Genomic DNA, 20973 nt, shown 5'->3' on the forward strand with positions numbered 1-20973 from the left:
CGCATCATTAATGTCTCGGTTGGCACAGTACTGAGCCACCACTGTTGCTGCTTCTGGACTATATGTGACCCTGAACCACAAAACCTAATAAGGGTAATAAGGGTCATAAGGGTAAACTTTTTGAAATTGAGATTTATACATCATCTGAAATATGAAAAAATAAGCTTTCCATTGATTTATGGTTTCTTGGGATAGGACAATCTGGAATCTGAGGGTCCAAAAAAATCTAAATACTTTAAAGTTGTCCAAATGAAGTCATTAGCAATGCATATTGCTACTAATAATAATTTTTATATATATTTATGGTAGGAAACTTACAAAATATCATCATGGAACATGATCTTTACTTAATATCCTAATGATTTTTTGCATTTAAAAAAATTGATAATTTTGACCCATACAATGTATTGTTGGCTATTGCCACAAATATACCTGCGCGACTTATGACGGTTTTGTGGTCCAGGGTCACACACACACACACACACACACACACACACACACACACACACACACACATATATATATATATAATATATTAGGGGTGTAACGGTACACAAAACTGACGGTTCGGTACGTACCCCGGTTTTGACGTCACGGTTCGGTTTGGATTCGGTACAGCAGTTTTACAAAATTGCTTTTTATTAATTTTTATTCAACAGTGGTTTAATGAAAAAAAATAGTTTGTCCTTTAAATTAATCCAGTTATAACTAAAAGTTTCTTAAAGATAATGCTGTAAACTATATAGGGAGCCCTTACTTACATATTGCTATTAAAGATTAATAACAGAGCCCAAACTATTAGCCTAAATTCAGTTGCTATTTATTTTTAGATATAATAATCAACACTCATAAGCTTCACATAAGGCAGTTTTTGCATTAACTTCTAAATCTAATTATAATTTTTTTCTAAATAATTAACAAGACATTAAATAAACAAGACATCACTAACAGGCTAAGTAGTATATAATGAATATATATAGGCTAATATAATGAATATATAGGCTAACATAGTGCATGTATTCAGTGAAAGAGTTAATCTCTCTAGTGAACTAACAGCTGTGGACACTGAATGACTTCTGAGGTAAACGTGATTCTACACGACATTGTTTACAAGCTGTTTTATTGTCTTTCCGCGTTTGAAACACAGATGGAGCGATTACACAACATATGATACGTTTCAGTAAGTTGTAATGTATCCTCAACATACCTTAAGATATTAATTTATATTTATTCTTTCTCAAGCAGCAGCGCGTGAGTGAACGCGATTATGTCTTCCTGATCGCGTTCACTCGCGCGCCGCGCTGCCGCTTGAAGTTGAACTGATACGCAACTATCAGTCATGTCACATTAAAGAGCGTTAAAACGGCATTTATCGTTTGAATTTCGTGATAAAATGGACTGAATACTCAATATGTTCGTGTGGGAACTAGGATCGAAGTGTGTTCTGCGCTTTAAACAAGCCGACTGTTAAAGATTGCATTTATAACCGTTCGGTACACGCGTGCATCGAACCGAGAGCCCTGTACCGAAACGGTTCAATACGTGTACCGTTACACCCCTAAAATATAAATATGTATATATACTGTCAATCAATAATAATCCAATTAATTATATGATAAATTGAATGAATTGCAAATAATGCATATATATTGCATTTATGTCAATATTTGCTGAGTTAAACTAAAGTATAGTTAGACAAAAACATTGAGTAGATAAAAGTAATTTAGAATTGAATATATTGTTCACTTTTTTGTTTACATGTCTTTGACTGTTGCATCACATCTTAAAGCACGAGTGCCGTGTTTTCAAGATGCCATCGAAATTTAAAAACAGATCCTCATGTTCTGTTCTGTTCCATTCCATTCTGTTGCTCTCCATTCATCTGTTTTCAAACACCAGAACAGTCATGCGAAAGGCTCTTAGTGTTGGTGTTGTGGTTTGGCAGGTCACATTGTGATAATTAATCATGCGAAATTAACACGTTAAATTGATAGCTCTGTTTATATTAAGTGTTCTTCTCCGATTCTCTTGAAAAGACTCGTGGGACGAGATTCCCCAATTTCCCAGTGAAGAACAACACCAGGCTGTTTTCCTTAGCTGGTCCGTCTTCCACTTTCTTTCCTCTGAATGATGTTTGGAAGATGCACAAAGTTACTCAAAAGCACGTTTGACATGTTAAAAATAAAGTGCGCTCGCATGAGATGACTTAAGTCTGGATCATCTCTGTGTCTTCAACTTTCTCTTTCAGTGTGGACTCCCATCATTTCAGCCGTGTTCCTGGTTGCCGTTGCCACGCTATGTAAGGAGCAGGGAATTACTGTCATTGGGATATGCTGTATTTACGAGGTCTTTGTTGCCCAAGGGGTAAGAATGACATTTATTTATCGCCTCGTAAATAAAGAACTTGTTGACATGCATGGTTAAAGCCAATATGCTATGGGGTCTTAGGATCAAAAGCTTATTTGTTAGAAAGTAAAAAAAAAGACAACTATATTGCTTTTAAGGGAAGTCATAAAACATCTTTCTCTTTTTGATATTAAAAGCCCTATTTTGTTGGCAGAAAGATCGAGGGAGAGTGAAACCGCTACCACTACCCAGATGGGAAGACTTAACGCGTCCTCATGGGGCGCAGCCTCGCATGATGTCTACAGACATATTTGTACACTTTTGTCTGTTGGTGTCACTATCTTGACAGTTTAATACCAAAAAAAAAACCTTCGAAACAAATCCTTCGACCTGCTAAATGCATATCATTGCGGTGGGAGAAATTTGAAAATTAAACGTAAAGCAAATAACACGGTTTGCGGGATCAGAGGGAGCAATTTCCTGTGGTGTGTTGTAATAGTGTTGAACATATTGGGTCTAAGGCTCTAAATCCATCTCTCACAGTGAAAATCACTCAACGGCTTGCCCTATATACTTCTTTTGGTGTTTTGTCTGTCACTAGTTAATTTGGTGTGAATATGAAATACGTTTAAAACCCCAGAGGGCATGTCTGCATTGAGTTTTTCGATGAAGAATGTGAAAAGCAACACTTTGAGGTAACAGCCGAGTGATAACCGACAGCTTATACAGGTTTCTTATCTGTTACGGCATTCAATACCTTCTGCCCAGAAAAAAAGCAATTCAAGACATAACTATTTTGTAAAGTGACAGTTGAGTAAATAACTTCAGGGCAACATCTCTCATTTCTAATAGCAGTGAAACAAAACAGCAAAGTCTCATAGTTTTGTTAACCACAAGTCTTACCAGATGTGAAAACACCCTGTTGCCTATTCCGTTTAAAACGAGCTGCAGGATTTCAAAAATCAAAATGTTTTGATGCACTGACACGAGTTAGATGTTGTACACATTGCATGTCTTGGATATTAAGGATGCAGTGTCCCTTCAAAGAGTCCTTTCAAATGTTCCATTTTAATTGTACGTCTATTGTTCCCAGCTAGCAGCCGATTAGCATCTGTATTGGAATATCAAGTAAAAGCCACTCAGCAACGTTGCATTCATTCTGTCCATTAGCCTTCGGATGCTCGCTGGGGTCTTTGCTCTTTTAACAGCCATCCATTCGCTTTGCATTATGCAATTACATTTTTACATAATGGACTGTGGCATAATCGTCTTATGTGAGCTAGCAACTGAATGAATGTAAGCAGCTGTTGTTTCTGACAGGAACTTGAGGTCTGTGGCTCTTTGCCTTGGACGAATCTTTGCTCCGTTCACCCCGTACGCAGCCCTCATCTATGTCTCTAATTCAACCCATATGCACAAGTAGCCCTTGGATTTTGATGTTTCACTGAAATACATGTAGATTAAGTAATTACTCTAATCGGCCTAAGTCGTCAGAAGTGCAGTGTTTAAACGGTAATGTATTAAATGTGGCGTGTGAAAGTTTTGTTGCAACGACCTCTAACGTAGCATTTGTCACAGTGAAAGAGCTTCTTTTTTGGGGGGTTGGGACTGTGACCTTGTGGTTAACGCTGTTGTGGTCAAATGGGAGATGTGGGTTTGAATACAGCATTTTGTGTCTCTTCTTGTCATCATTTCCTAGCTTCTCTGCACTTTTGTCAACACAAATGAAAAAAGCCCTAAGCATTATATAAGAAAGTCATGTAATTATTACTAGTTAAATAATTGAAAATTAAAATATTGAAAATTAAAAAATATGAATTTTTTATTTATTACAAACAATATTTTACGTATTTATCCATATTTCATTATTGCTAAATAATTCAAATAATTTTATATAGGGGAGAGCGGGCACAACCTATCACTTTTTGACTTTCTCAGTTGCATCCATTTGTGGTTCAGATAATTTTTTTTCCCACATGTCTAGTAAAATTGTGGTTTTGTTTCATTAATACAGTGTATACTTTTTTCCCCCCTTGATTTACCTCGAAAGAATGGAAGTTAAATGTGACAACATGACCCATAGGCTTAGAGTGTTGTCTGATATAATAGACAAAATATACAAGACAAACTACAATATTTTGTCAATAAAATACAATTATTAACTTTTTCACATAAAATAATGCCATTTTTTTAATACTTAAAAATAAACAAATTTTTGAGTTTGACAACAAACACATCACAAAACACAGCTATATAGCATAGTTCAAACCTTAATAATAATGAATAATTTCTGAACATTGACTCCGTCTTTATTCACCTTTTTCTCATGGTTTCTCAATAGAATTCATAAAAGTAAACACTCCAAAAAATGTACTTTCACTGTTGTTAGTTGCACTCAAATAATCCTTGTTCACATTACTAAATTAACTTAAATTTACTGAGTTGTTTCTACTAAAAATGAGTATTGTCAGCTCTTAATAAGTGTTTGTTTGGTCAACTTAACATTGCTGAGTGAAACGAACAAATCCACTGGGCAGTGGTGCTGTAGTTCCCAGCCTGCTTTGCAAGGGACTGCAGTATAGGAGTAAATTTAGGGATTAAACTGTTATTTTATGTGTTTTTCAGTAAAGGGAAAGATGTTGTTAGTTTATGTTAGTGTTTAATGTTCAGTTATGATGGACATTTAGAGTTTATGTAATTTTGTGGTTACCATTATGCAGAAGAGTGGTGCCTGTGTTTAGGCTGTGGGCACTCATATACACACATTTATTGGATGGAATTCCTGCCCTCAATTATATTAAGTTTGTCCAATGAGTTATTTTTGCATTTTTTTTTCTAAAAATACGTGTGTTGTTATTTAATATTTTTCCACTTACACTTGTAGAGCAAATAGTTAATTTAATAAGGTAAATTAAATCAATAAATGTGTTCACCTAACATAATAAACTTTTATAAATTTTACATAATATTATTAAGTAAACTGCACATATAAATATTATGTTACAGTGACAAATTCAAATGGTTTGTATTTACTTTGTTCATGTAACTTAATTGTAATTTGTAAAAATTACTCAATATAGTTGTGTGGAACCACTTAACGCTGTTTTTTTGAGTAAATTCAACAAGTCATTTCTTTGAGTGTAGAATAGAATAGCACAGTTCTGATAGGCGCACATTGTAACGCAGTGTTTAATAATTATCTCAACTGTTTAATAACAAATATAAAATTAAAATATCAGATTTGTCTCCTTTTAAATAAAAACAAAAAAAGAGATGAGAAATTAACTGAAGTAAGAAATTTATTTTTGCTAAGTTTTTTTCTGTATAAAGTGTTTATATGGTAACTAGTAAATTATATGGTAACTAGTAAAAAAAACTACGTTTTGTCGTGCTGGCATGTGTGGAAAGTTTTATACCATGTGTGTTACAACTAGCCTGCGTTAGGTTCTGCCCTGCTCACCCCTACACGAACATACAGCCAATCAAAAGTTTGGGGTCAGTAAGATTGTTTTTTATATATATAAAATGATCAAAAGTGACAGTAAACATTTATAATATTACAATAGATTTCTATTTCAAGATTTCTAGATTTTCTATTTGACATTTCAATTAATCAAAAATCCTGAAAAAAAGTATACCCCCAGGAATATTAAGGAGCAAAACTGTTTCACCAAGTCATGTTACGTTGAAATAATTTTACAATATTTAATGTTTTTACTAGGGGTGCACCGAAATTTCAGCCGCCGAAAATGCCGAAAACGTAAACCGAAAATGAATGTCACCCGCCCCTCCCATCCATGTGCAAGCGCTTAGGTTTCACTCACGGTCGAGCCATTATCACGCAACGCGTCTGCCTATCAAAGCTTAAGCATGTCAGCGGAATGAGAACAAATAGAGACGTATCTAGCTCATGTTCTTAATGAGGACCATTTTGTGTGCAGTTATTCAGATAATTGTGGATCTTTTTCTGCACAACTGTTAAAAAACTATTTTATTTGATGGAACATAAAACTTGTGGAATATTATTTTGTATTATTATTTATATTGTTAAAAATATTTTAGGTTTTATGTAACTTGATAAAAGTTAGGGCTGTGCAATTAATCGAATTTCGATTTCGATTTCGATTTTGCCTCCCAACGATCACCAAAATAGTACAATCGAGAAAAAACGATTATTTTGCCTTGCGTTCTGAATGAAACGCGCACGCGCTCATCCGCCCCTCCCGAAGACACAAACTTTCTCAGATCGGGAGTCTCGTGTGCAGAATTTAAAAACTCGGCGCGAGTAAAGATGGCAGAAGGAGGGCAGTTACAGCAGCGTTTGGTGAGCAAAAAAGGCAAAACCAACTCCGTTGTCTGGGAACAGTTTGGCTTCGAGGAATCAGACGACGAGCAGAAACATGCTACGTGCAAGATTTGCTACATGGTAGTGGCTGCAACGCAAGGGAACATCACGAATTTGTTTTACCACTTGAAAATTAAACACAGAGTGACCTATGACAATCTAATAAAGAAACAAAAACTGACGAGAGCAGGGGTGCCGTGTAAACGTCCTTTTTTCCCCTCATATTTTTCAAATAATTCTCTCTTTGTAAACTTTGTTCAATGCATGCGAGTGCTGCCGTATGTTTGAATATGACCAGTCGTTTTCCCCGTCATCACCCGGGTTTTGTGCCAGAAGACGCGAATGAGAAGCCGCGCGCGCTGTGAGGAAATGTATCTCTGTGCCCTCATCCGAGAGCGCGCACACGTCTCTCAGCGCGCAAATATTGAGTTCTCATTCAAGTCTTGCTCTGGAACGGACAAACTCACACAAAACGTATGTCAACATGTCCATCTTGATGAGTATCCTAGCAGACATAGTCTGTATATGCCTTAAGTGAACTTTATACAGTCGATAAAGACGACGCATATCCGATCCGGATTGAATAGCTTTTGTAAGTTTAATAGGATTCATCTTTAATTTATGCACTCAAATATGCAATGCTACCTTACATTTGATACATTTCTGTACCTGAAAACTAATGTTAGACGTACCTGAAAAGCATATCTAGCCGAACCATATTGTTGATCTTATTTATTTGTGATTATCATTTTTACGTGAATACTTTTATACTTTGATTTGAATATATGTTATATTATTTATTTTAATAGTTCAAAAAGTACAACAAATGTTACAATTTCAATTGAATTGTTGAAAGGTGTATTTTTAATAAATACAACACATTCCCAAAGTCATGTGAAATAATCGTGTTACATAATCGTGATTTCAATATTGACCAAAATAATCGTGATTATGATTTTTTTCCATAATCGAGCAGCCCTAATAAAAGTTTGATTATTCTATTGGTTCGTGATTTTTTTTTTTTTCATTTCAGATCCATTAAATTCAAGCAATTTATATATATATATATATAGGTAGGTATACGTTTTTAAAAGAAGCCATTTTCGGCTTCAGTTTCGGTTTTCGGCCAAGTGCATCCTAAATTTTCGGTTTCGGCCCAGAATTTTCATCTCGGTGCATCACTAGTTTTTACTATATTTTTTTATCAAATAAATGCAGTCTTGTTGAGTATGAGATTTCTTTCAAAAACATAAAGTCTTACCTACCCCAAACTAGGGATGGCTCGATTCCACAATTTTGGCTTCGGTACGGTACCACAATCTTATACCGAAGTACCGATATTAAATCGATACTATACAAGGTCTGAATTTTGCTGCATCATTTTATACACTCTAGCAAGTTTGGGGTTTATGAAGCAGGAAATTACAGCAAATGTTTATTATTAAATTAATCAACAAAGATTATCACATCAAATCAGGCATTTTGAAACTTTCTTGTGAGAAGTAATTTCAGCAATACTGCGCGTCTCCCTTTTCTAGCTATCAAAATTTGCAAATTGCTTCTGGCTTCAGAAGACATCGCACCTGCACTATAAAAGCAATCTGTGTGCTCCGATTTAACACTTTCGGGAGAGCTGACGGAAATCACTTGCCCACGTCTTTTTAAACCTTGCCAATTTGAACATGCAAGCGATTTTATAGCATTTTGTAATACATGGTATGGGAGCTCTTTAAGAGAGAGTTTTCTTTGTGCTCATACCAACAACAAACACATAAGCCTAAAGAGCTCGCGCATTCCAAATTAAGTTGTTTTTCCTTAGTCAAATACACACAAAATAATGTCCATCTTTAGTGAGTAGTCACATAAACGCAGTTGGTTATGTCTTTTGCGAATGTAAATAGTGTAATTTACATTTACATTTATGCATTTGGCAGACGCTTTTATCCAAAGCGACTTACGTTGCATTCAAGGTACACATTTTTTACATTTTTGTCAATTCTTGCTTTCCCTGGGAATCGAATAGTAGCAATAGTAGCATATGCGTGCAAATATTATGAAATCTAAACGTCACTGGTTGAAAATGAAAGCTGGAGATTTCGTTATATTATATAATACGATCTTATGTATGTGCGTTGATCATTGTTAAAAGAAAATAAATGTCTAAATTAGATCGTTTTAATTATGCACTAACCTTTCGATCTCTTAAAGGGGTCATGAACTGGCTTTTTAATCATTTTTATACTGTTGTCTGAGGTCAACTTGACGTCCGTGTGGTTTTTACATTCAAAAACATAATGAATAAGTAATAGGCTATTTTCTGCCCTGGTTTTGTGGCTCTCTGAAGAAACGCTCGGTTTCTATGGGCATGCTGCACTGAAGACTTGGAAGTAAACGCCCACGGCTAGGATTGGATAAGATGTGCATATTTAATGAGCTTCAGCTCTCCTCAGTACATGTGGGAATTGTTCACATGACTCGCTAAATGTCTTTATCAAAAACACAAAAATATTCATCTCTCATTCACCCGCGATTGATTGGAATGTTTTTTTTTTTGTATTATTACTTGGCCGGCCCGATCAGTGAATATAACCGCAAACTATACACACACATGCAAGAAAGGAATGTTATTTCACTGTTAAAGATAGCCCGTCGGCAGGCCGGGCTTACGTTTTGGTAGTCCGTCTGAAAACACATAGCCCCGGGACGTTGGGTTTTGCGAGCACTGGCCCATAACGTTACAAGTCAGAGTCTGATCACGAATGAACCAATAACAGCATGCTAGGCAGGGCTCCAGACTAACTTTTTTCACTAGGAGCACAGTGGCCCCCAACTGAAAATTTTAGGGGCGCACACCGCAAATCAACATGCTAACCAAATCTACTAATTTCCACTGTATTACTGATAGGGATCGGTATCGTTAAGGATTTAATGGTATTACTACTCTTACCAATACTGCTTATCGATCCGGTATTATTACCGGTTCTTTTTATTATACTTTATTTATTTTATTTTTATGGAAAAAAAAACATAATTAAGAACATAATTAACATGGCTTTATAATCTGAAAAGTAAAATATCTATAGCAAAAGAAACCGCAAAGTTTGAACAAAAATATAAAACATCTATTTGTAAATGGACCAGTGTGCAGGCATTCGGAAGGTCTGCTAACATTAATATTACAGTAAAGAACAAACCTACAAAGAAATCTAATAAAGTAATGAAATGTAAAATAACACTGCTTAGTTTTCACTGTATAAATTGATAGATTAATGCTTATAAAAGCTAAAGTTATTAATTCAAGAGATGTGAATATTTTCTATTTGCCTTTTGTTCGATTCGAATGAATGGCTCAATCGTCAGCAGGTTTATTAGATGCTGCCCCTTTAAGACCGATCGAATGTAGAATTATTAATAATATCATATTCTCCTATTTCTCCAAACTATTTACGCCCATTTAAGATATAAACTGTTTAAGTAACTACTCTCCAATCCGGTCATTTTGACACCGGCTATTTGTTGTTTATTTGATGGTTTAGACGCGCACACGAAGCCTAAAATATTAAGTGCAAGTCGGTCCATTTCGCAGCACACACACATAAGCCGCCTTGAAGTTGGAAACAGCGCCCCTTGCGCGGATTATTGTGCATTTAATAGCTCTTTATTATCAAACACATCCCGCAGTTTAGCAACAGTAGAGACTGCAGTTTACAACTACCACTGAATCTGACGTTTACTTTAGGTTTAGGGAGAAATGACGGCGCAGCTGTGAAGGGAAGGATGAGCTCGACGGAACACGGCTATAGGAATAGTTTTACCTCATACCATCTTTTTATAATTCTTGGAAGCCAAAATCGAAAATTAAATTAGATTAATATCACAGCACATCCCTAAAGTTTAAGCAGACTAAACTTTTGTGTAGTTCTCTTGGCCATCCTCACTCATTAAGCTGACTGTGGTGTTGTGTTCGCTGTAGCTCCACGTGAGAGAGCTCGCTCGCTTTCTCTCTCTTCTGGATTGCGAATGGCAAAAATGCATCACGGACAAATGGTTTAATATTATCTCAAATAGAAACGGCTGGCAAAGATAGAATTTGCCAGACATAACGTCTATTAATTATAATTAGTAAGTGTATTTTCTTAATTTCTCCAGTACCGACAGCAGGCAAATTTACTAGTCGCACATGTGCGACTGGATGTAAAATTCAGTCGCACACTCTCAAATTTTAGTCGCAAAATGCGACCATTTAGTCGCACTCTGGAGCCCTGCTAGGGTATGTTCAGTTAGACATGTACACATAATCAACACGATCTGTAACAATGCAATACTATCACATATAAAAAAACATGTTTTACCCACATAAGTGTGTTGCACCATTCCTGTCGGATCCAATATAGAAGGCACAGAATTGTTTTAATCTCAATATGTCTGCAAATCCATTCTCGACCTGTATCTTATTTACAATCTATTCCGCGGTGAAATGAAGCGAACAAACGCGCAACGTCTTACACACGTGCGCTGGAACCGACATGTTTATTGCTCGGTAGCGCGACCCGTTTAGCTGGGCGGTGGGCGGGCTTGAGCCGGCGCTTCAGCATTCGATGACGTCAAGGGTCGACATATTCTGAGATCTCTCGTTTTCTGGGCCTGGTGTCAATAAAAGCTTTTCTTTGACTAACAAGGAAGTTTTCAGCTCCGAAACTTACAGGATATTCTTATATCACAATTAACTTTTTTTTTTATATCAAAGGCTCAAAGGAAAGTTAATTTCTCAATTTATCTCCCCTTTAATGTCTTGTACAAGTCAGGAATGGCAAGGGACAGAAGCTTAGCAAGGTTTGATGGTTCTTCAGCAGTTTTATAAGCAAAGTAATTCCAAATTTCACGTCTACTCCTGTCTTTATTAATTAGTTTTGGACGTGTTGATTGAGATTCAACTGCTGTATTCATTTTGATCTATGTTGCCTCATTTGCCGGTTTCATAAAATATATACCGGTATTTTCCCAGTACCGGTATACTACCCCGAACCTTTGAATGAGAGTGAACAGGGTTTTTCCTACATTGAAATTTTTTTGGCGGCCGCCAAAACAAATTTTTGTCCCGCCAAAGCTTTATTTGATGAGTTATTGTGATTTATGAATGATGTAGAATAGATGCTGCGCTTGTCGGTGAGTGACAGAGAGACGATCAGAGCTCCTCCCCCGCTCGCACTCTCTCTGTCTTCAAAATAAGCATTCTTAGCTTTCTAATATTTCACATATTACGTTAATCAAAATCAAAAGGTCGGAAGACCGAATCCATGTTGCACGTGGCGCTATCAGACGATGTTTTCCTTTAATTACCGCTGGGTGTGAAATGCGCTCAAAAAACATTGACTGATTCTCTGACCAGCTGACATAAACCATACTTTCAATAAACGGGAAACACATCCTATCCGCTTATGAAGTGTTTTCTGTGTGTTTACAAATCTTTCGCGATGTTCTAACAGACGGGATTCACACACAGCGCGTCTGCTAACGTCCGATTCGCCACCTTATGACTCCTTTGAACCGAATCATTTCAACGACTGGTTAGAACAACTGATCTGTCCAACACTGAACTCACGAATCAGTTTAAATTTACTCAGAACAATCTGAAATGAGAACACAAGTGTGCTTACACAATTTATCAAGAGTGGGTGTAAGAGTTAGTTTTAATTATCCACAGTCTTTCAGCTTATTTATGTTCATAATGTGTAGTAAAATAAATAGTCTATAAATCACTTAGTTTAGACTGGAGTGAGGTGAACCCAGAACAAAGTTGTTGTTAGCTAGCTGATAATTTTATGAAATTGTATATGGCAGAAAATTAGGCTATTTGTTAATTTTTTTAATACTACTTTTTAATATTGATATGATTATATACCAAAACAATTATCAGTAAATAGTGTAAAAATGAGGAACAAAAACAAACATCAAGGTATCCCACATGAAAAATACTATAGTATATTATAGTAAAATTACTATAGTGTTTTTGAACCATACTATAGTAAAGATACTACAGTAAATTGTAGTATATTGTAGTATATTATAGTATTTACTACACTTTGTTAATTTACTGTAGTATATTTACTATAGTACAGTTCAAAAACACTATAGTATTTACTAGAGTAATTTTACTATAATATACTATAGTATTTTTTCATGTGGGATCAAAATAAGATAAGCAAAAGTTACAAACTTTCTTTGAATTTATTTAAAATGTATTGTCAGTATTGCGCTTGCAGATCACGTGGGTAGGGTACTTTTTAACTGTGCGTGCGTGCGTGTATGTGTATGGATGACCATGTCTGTCAGCCACCACCGAAGACCATTTTTGACCCAGGAAAAACCCTGAGTGAATAAAAAAAATAAAAAAATGTATTTAATAGTTATAATAAATAAATTGCACAAATATTAATTGAATATTTATTTCTATGTAATTTGTTCTCAATGTATTTATTTGTATTTTATTTATTTAGTCATGGAAGTCATTTCTTTTTTTGTTATGCAGTTCACGCTGCCCATGCTGATTGACACCCTACTTCAGGTGTTGAGAGGAAAAGATGGTTTTCCCTACGCTGTCCTCCAGATCCTTCTGAAGCTCATTGTCCTGATCATCAGCACACTTTTGCTGGTTATCGTCAGGGTGCAGGTCATTCAGTCCCAGTTGCCAGTGTTCACCAGGTGAGACCATAGCGAAAACCTCTGTTATGTACAATCACTTTACATCGAAAGTGAAACGGAATTTTCAGCATCACTACTCCAGTCTTCATGATCCACCAGAAATCATTCTCATATGCTGATTTGCTCCCCAAGAAACATTTCTTATTTTTATCAATGTAGAAAAATGTTTTTGTGGAAACCATGATACTTTTTTTAGGATTCTTTGATGAATAGAAAGGTCAAAAGAACAGCATTTATTTAAAATCGAAATCTTTTGTCGCTTTTGAGCTATTTATTTTCAAAATATTATTTACAAAAAAATCACACTGATCGCAAACTTTTGAATGGTAGTGTACATACTATGCACATTCTGATTTCTGATTGGCTGTGATTGTGTCACAAGTCACAACTCACTAGGGATGTGCAATTTAAAGAACAAATCTGATTACAAATTGTGATTTAAAATGCTATTCAAAAATCCAGGTTTGCTGTGCTAAATTGTATTATTCTAATAATTACAAAAAATGATAAATATGCATCGCACTAAGCCATAATGCGAATTCGGTTTTATTTCAATTAATCATGCAGCCCTATATTACGCAGAAGTTTGTGTTCAGCATGGACAAATGGCTTGTCACTGGAAACTTGTCACATTAAGCATGAAGTAATGCACTATCCCGAGTGGCATATTGCCTTAAAAAGATTTATTACTGAACATTAAGGGAGCAATGTGACAAATGAATGTAAACATGGTATCATATTATGGGACAATCATTCTTAATAGTATATGATAAGCTTTTGAAATCACTAGGGACTTCATGATGCTTTTATAACCATCAACAGCCTGCCTGGCCTTAAACTGAACTCGATGATCTATATATCAGCTGATCTGGAACCGCCCCTATAGGAGTCCTTAGATAGTGATTGACTCTGCCCACCCTTAAACAAAACAAGCATCTCCCTGAATCCAGCTCTGTGTAAAATGCCTAAACATACTCCTGTCCTCTGATCACTATCCCCAGGGAAGTTGATTGGGATCTCAGCAAAAAATCCTTTTGGATTTGTCACGGAAGCGATTGCTAATCCCAAGACATAATCCTCCGACTGTCTCTGACCGTCTGAATTAGTGTTATCGCCCGGCCCTCTAGAGACATAATACGCTGGATTAACATACTTTCTCAGTATATTTTGTCCGTGTGTTGTATTTGGGAATATTGTGATAATGTTGGAAAGCTCCAGCCAAAACAAAAACATTCTTCTTCCAAGAGATTGTATTTATGACAGGATTGTGCAAAGGCTTTTATTGGGTTTTTAATACTTGCAGTTGGCTCTCCCACACTTCAAACCTCTCTCCCAAAACACACCCCTCTGTGAAAGCCAAGTGATAATCTTCGGTTTGTGTCCATTTCAAACAGCGGAAATATGTTGCTTTTGGAAAATATTAGCTTCGAGCTTGAAAGGAGGAACATTAACATAGCAAGTGTTTTTAGTGAAGACTGAAAGCCCATGTCAATGTTCTGCAAGGCACTTTTTTTTTTTTTTTCTAAGCTTCAGTTTTTTAAACGCTATAGCTTGACTGGTAGCGCATGGCACTATCAACTGCAAGGTCATGGGTTCAAATCTCAGGGCGCATGTGTACTGATATGTATATGTTAAAGGGCTAGTTCACCCAAAAATGAAAGTTTTGATATCATTTACTCTCCATCATGTTGTTCCCAACCTGTATGAGTTTATTTAAAATATCTTCTAATGTTTTCAACAGAAGAAATAATGTTGGTGACTGAAAAGTTAGAAAAAAATACTATGAAAGTCCTATTTTAAAGCTACACTGTGTGATATTTTCCCCCATCTAGCGTTTAAAAGGTATATGACCATCCAGTGAATATTAGTTTCTCTTTCTCTCAATTCCGATTTCGTTTTAACTCCTACTGTGGCCGATTTAGTCCAAGATTAATATGGCTTCCAGTTCGACCTTGTCCACATTCGACACGGTGCCATCGAGTGTAAAAACGCGAAAGGCAAAGCTTGAATTCACGGGTATGTCCCTCTTTGGCTGATGTACTTTCAAGATGGAGGGGCAACATGGCGACCCGCATTCGAACCCATTACCCGTATGTATTTTCGATGGCATATTATAAACTTACGAGAATACTTTATTACTTGAAAGAAGTGAATATACATTAATGAGCACATATATTTTTGAAAGAACTAAGTGTTTTTAGCTAAGAATAAACTAAAAAAGTTACACAGTGTAGCTTTAACGATCTAAGCACATGTCCAAATCCACTTTTGCTAGTTTGCTAGTAGACAACGGAAAAATGGTTGTCCCTGTTCTCTTAATGAGTAATGGGTGTGTTTTGGGTGTAACGTGCAATAAACCAATCAGAGTCTCATCTCCCATTCCCTTTAAAAGGCAGTTGCGCTTCCACCATGGCGGATTCACTATTTACATGGCGGAATTTGCGAGCGGAAAGACTGAACTTTTTATTTTTAATATTTAAAAATGTTTGTGTGCTGTTTCGCGTCCCTGTGTGTGTAATAAGCAGAGTGGATAGGCACATATTACTAGTGCGCTCTTTAAAAAATATTGTGCCATTTTGATTTTAGACCAGGTTTTTTTTGGTCAACGGCGCAGTCGATTTCAGTTGCCTCAAAATAGCATAGGTGAAGACATCTCACTTTCAGACCAGCAAATGGGCTGAAACTAGCAAAAAACAATTGCGTCACGCCTGGCACCCCATTGCGCTGGGTATATGATGGGGGCCCAATGGCTACCGTCAACTGTCTGGTTACCAACATTCTTTAAAAGATCTTCTTTTGTGTTCAACAGAAGAAAGAATACAGGTTTGGAACAACATGAGGGCGAGTACATGATGACACAATTTTCATTTGTGGGTGAACTAACCCTTTAAATGCATTGCCAAATGAATAAATGTATCTGAAACTTGTTTTTAATTAAATCAGGATGCTTTCATTTCCTGGTAATGGGTGTTCAGAATCATTATTAACCAAATTGTATTGCTGTTTAATGTGGTTAAGGCCACCATCTTTGAATGTGTGCGATTCAAACAACATCAACACATTATTTTAATTCCTTTTTTAGTCTTGAATCAGAGTTAATGGCCTGTTGCCACAGATCAGTGTTGCCAACTTGGCAGCATCGTTGTTTTGGTGACTTTTTTTAGCCGCCTGATGCCTATCATTCAGTCTGGCTGTTTTTCAGTGTGGCTTGGACCCTTTTAAATCTCTCCGTGGTTTAACATGCATATGGAACAAGTTGCATTGCAGAATAGTCATGGGCTGAATTCAATACAAAATTGGAGGTTAGATTAGAAAATGTTCTATTACTTGAAAATGTATATTGTGCATTTTTATGATCTGAACACATTCTGAGGGAAGTATGTTGTAGGGTTGCAGAATTTAAGAATGGGAAGTGTGAACTTGAGTTTTTGTGTGTTTTTCCATAGGATTCTTTGAATAGTGTGTAAATGGCTGCTCCTCACAGGAAGTGAAATTTAATTTGGAATGACGTGAATTTTAACGAAATGCAATTTCTATTTTCAAGACTTGAAATTCTTCCTTAAATTTAAATTCCTGGTTGCAACCTCGATTCAAATTCAGGAACTGAACTGGAATTTAAAAAGCATTCTCAGTTCTATACTGAATGGTAGAGCTGCACGATTCTGGATCAATTGAAAATCGCAAGTTTTTTGTTTAAAATCGAGTTCACGATTCTCCCATTATTTTGAATAGACAACTTAAAATAACATGTAATTTACTAGAGGTTCTTACCATGTTAAAGGAACACTCCACTTTTTTTGAAAATAGGCTCATTTTATAAGTCCCCTAGAGTTAAATAGTTGAGTTTTACCGTTTTTGAATCCATTCAGCCGATCTTTGTATCTGGCGGTAGCACTTTTAGCATAGCTTAGCATACATCATTGATTCTGTTCAGTCCATTAGCATCTCATTTAAAAAATGACCAAAGACACTTTCAATATTTTTCCTATTTAAAACTTGAGTCTTCTACAGTTACATCGTGTGCTAAGACCAACTGAAAATGAAAAGTTGCGATTTTTCTACACCGATATGGCTAGGAACTACTTTCTCATTCCTGCGTAATAGTCGCGGATCTTCACGGCCGTACCATGGCTGCAGCGGCGCAATGATTCGTTGGTATTCTGTGAAACATGGTGGTAGTATACACCTTCAACTTACTTACTATCACAGCCCTTTACAACACACAGAACCATGGCTAATCACACAGGTAAATCCTCAACACAATTTGTCGGCTGCAAGCCTGAAACTTTCTCTGCAACTACACAAACTTAGTGCCGGTCACATTGAAAGTTACCTAGCTGGGGGCTACTTTCAGGCGCTGCGTTCCATCATTGCGCTGCTGCAGCCATGGTACGGCCGTGAAGATCCGTGACTATTACGCAGGAATGAGAAAGTAGTTCCTAGCCATATAGGTGTAGAAAATCGCAACTTTTCATTTTCATTTGGTCTTAGCACACGATGTAACTGTAGAAGAGTCAAGTTTTAAATAGGAAAAATATTGAAAGTGTCTTAGGTCATTTTTTAAATGAGATGCTAATGGACTGAACAGAATCAATGATGTATGCTAAGCTATGCTCAAAGTGCTACCGCCAGATACAAAATCGGCTGAATGGATTCAAAAACGGTAAAACTCAACAATTTAACAATTTAACTCTAGGGGACTTATAAAATGAGCCTATTTTCAAAAAAAGTGGAGTGTTCCTTTAATTGCTGTAGTATATTTAAAAATAATTTATTCGTTTGAATAATTTTTTTTAAATTGGTTTGAATGAATGATTCAATGACTCGCTCATAATGACTGGATGAATCAGCATTTTTTAACAAATTTCTTTAATAAATGGTTCAATGACAAATACATTAGGTGTGTTCGACTTGAAGTGGTGCTGCGCAGACCGATCGGTGTATGACATACAAGTATCGTGAGAGCGATTGGAGAGAGGACAGCTCTGTATGCTTTCGAATCGCTCTCGCAGTACTTTGATGTCACTTACCGATCGGTCTGCGGAGCACCGCTTCATGCCGAACACACCTAATGTCTAACAGTCACTTGTCGCCACCTACTGGTGTAACGATGTAATCGATACAATCTTTATTTGAAGCATCAAGCTTCTTTCAAAAGGTGATTTACTCTATTTTGATCGCTACCATAGACAGTGTTTATATCCAAGCTATAAACTTTTATCCCAGTACTTCTATAATAATTGTAATTATTGTAACGCATAAATAACAATACTGTGTAGTTGAAAAGAACTCTCTCTGGGTCAGCGGCAGCGCAAACACAAATTTGAATGTTCCGCTGTGATCATACTTGGCAAAGGTTTCATAGACATAGCCGAATCGTTGTCATTTTAGATCGTGTGGGTGTTTGAATCGAGATCGCAATCTTTTAACGATTGATCATACCGCTCTACTGAATAGTGTAGAATGTTAAATTGTTAGCATTCTAATTTGTTCAGTTCTCTTCAACAGTTCAGATCTTCAGACAACGAGGCACAGTTGTGTTCTTTTGAACTCAGACCCATAAAATTATATTTATGATATTGGTTAATGGTTCACAAGCACAGTACTAACACAAGCACTTGAACTTGCACAGTAACAGATAATTATTAGTGTAGTTCACCAGTCATTCGGGATATCTGAAGGGGAAAATAGAAAATATTTAAAAATGTGATTTTGTATGACTATTGCCTTTTAAAGAAACCTTTTATTCTGAGTATGAACCACAAAGGTTGTTGCACTAATCTCCACTAACATCCGAAAATCAGTTAAGCCCACTATAACATTTTTTAGCTAATTTATTTGGTGAAATATAAAAGCTTTTTCTTATCTTTTATTTCTCTTATCAATGCAACCTTTTCCGAATGAATAGTGTCGGTATGGCTTAATGGAGAGGAGTACTCATTAATTCTTTCTATCCATCATCAGGTTTGATAATCCAGCTGCTGTCAGCTCCACCCCAACCAGGCAGCTGACCTTCAATTACCTCCTGCCAGTAAACGCCTGGCTGCTGCTCAACCCCTCTGAGCTGTGTTGTGACTGGACGATGGGCACTATTCCCCTCGTGGAGTCCCTGCTGGACCCTCGCAACCTTGCCACGTTGGTATTTTATGGATTGCTGAGCTTCCTGGCTTATCACAGCCTTTGGTACGGCCACAGCTCTGCTAAGATCGTCATGATGGTACGTTTGTAGGTGGTGCTTATAGAAACGTTGATTGTGTGATTTGAGAGAAACAAAATATCTAAATGGATTCTTCAAATGTCATTTTGAACTTTTTGTTTAGTGAAGATGCATGTCTGTAACCACAAACTGAATGAGAAGATGCTGATTCTTGGGGTTTTAATATGGTTGTCTATATAAGCGCACAAGAAAAACACAGAGGAAAGAGGAAATTGTTTATTCAAAAACATTTTGAAATAATGCTGGCCTTATTTGCAGTCTGTCAGAAACAATTTAGGGGTGTTTTCATCCCTACTGGATGACCCATGGACATGAACTGGTTTCCCAGAATCCAAGTAAACCTAATACTGTGTTAAGTATTCCACATAGTGTCGTGTAAGACGACTATTATGTGATCGAAATAAAAAGAAACTCAAAGAACTACATCATTGCATTCTGACACTGTAAATCTCACTCTGCTTACCAAAGGGTGTGTTTAGCATCTATACGGCTGACTTCCAGTACAATACTGACAGCTGCTTCCTCTAGACATTTTTTGAATGTAATTGGATGGCTGAGCTCCAGAAAATCATTAATGAGGTGGCTCTGACAGTACAGGTTTAAAAAAAGAAAAGGGCGGGGGGAAAAGAATCCCTAAACTCTAACGCAAAGAACCATTTCAGCATATAAAGGGTTCTTCAAGACAGTACGGTTCTAAATAGAACTGTTACTACGTGTAAAGAACCGTCTTTTTTTAGAGTGTAGTGATGTGAGACGTATCTTCAATGGCATTACGCTAATGGCAGGATTCGAACATGATGATGGTTATTACAAATTATTTGAAACTCACTGGGTATCCCTTAATGTCTCTTTGATGCAAGCTACTCCACTCTATTTTTCCTTGCATATTTTTGACCAACAGCACACTCGCAGCGTTATATACTAAATCAGCACACCTCAGTGAGTCCATAGATGAGTTTTTTTTTCCACTGCTTCTATGAATGTTAAAGGTTCTTCATGGAACCAACCGTAGATGCCTATAAAGAACCTTTATTTTGAGAGTGTAGCACAAAAAAAAGACACATTGTGGTTGTTTACATGGGTCCCTTAATTTGAGAAGTGTTCTATATATGTGGAGGAAATGAACTTTAGGCATCCTAGATAAACGTCTCATGGAGTACAAATGTATTGTTAAGATTTGAATCGAGTGTGTCGCTTCATCAATAAGCACTATTGTTCTTATTTCATTTAAAGAAAGTATTATATTACAGTTCATTTAAGTTTCTGCCCAACTGGTGCTCTACTCAAATTTACATCCTCGTCAAAGCCAATTTTTTACTCTCATTTGGTGCTTGGCTGGTGAATTAATTTTGGATCCTGTTTG

General features: G+C 36.4%; 1 protein-coding gene across 2 annotated transcripts in view; it reads left to right on the plus strand.

Moving 5' to 3' along the window:
• Positions 1-20973, plus strand: part of tmtc3 (transmembrane O-mannosyltransferase targeting cadherins 3) — a 53599-nt gene that overhangs the window by 16096 nt on the left and 16530 nt on the right. For both annotated transcript variants that reach the window (XM_079809363.1, XM_079809364.1), the window contains exons 5-7: positions 2249-2364; positions 13221-13393; positions 19358-19610. In XM_079809363.1, the coding sequence (XP_079665489.1) occupies positions 2249-2364; positions 13221-13393; positions 19358-19610 (542 nt within the window). The remainder of the gene's footprint in view (positions 1-2248; positions 2365-13220; positions 13394-19357; positions 19611-20973) is intronic.

Source organism: Gobio gobio (assembly GCF_949357685.1).
Source record: "Gobio gobio genome assembly, chromosome: 25".
Classification (NCBI taxonomy): Eukaryota; Metazoa; Chordata; class Actinopteri; order Cypriniformes; family Gobionidae; genus Gobio; species Gobio gobio.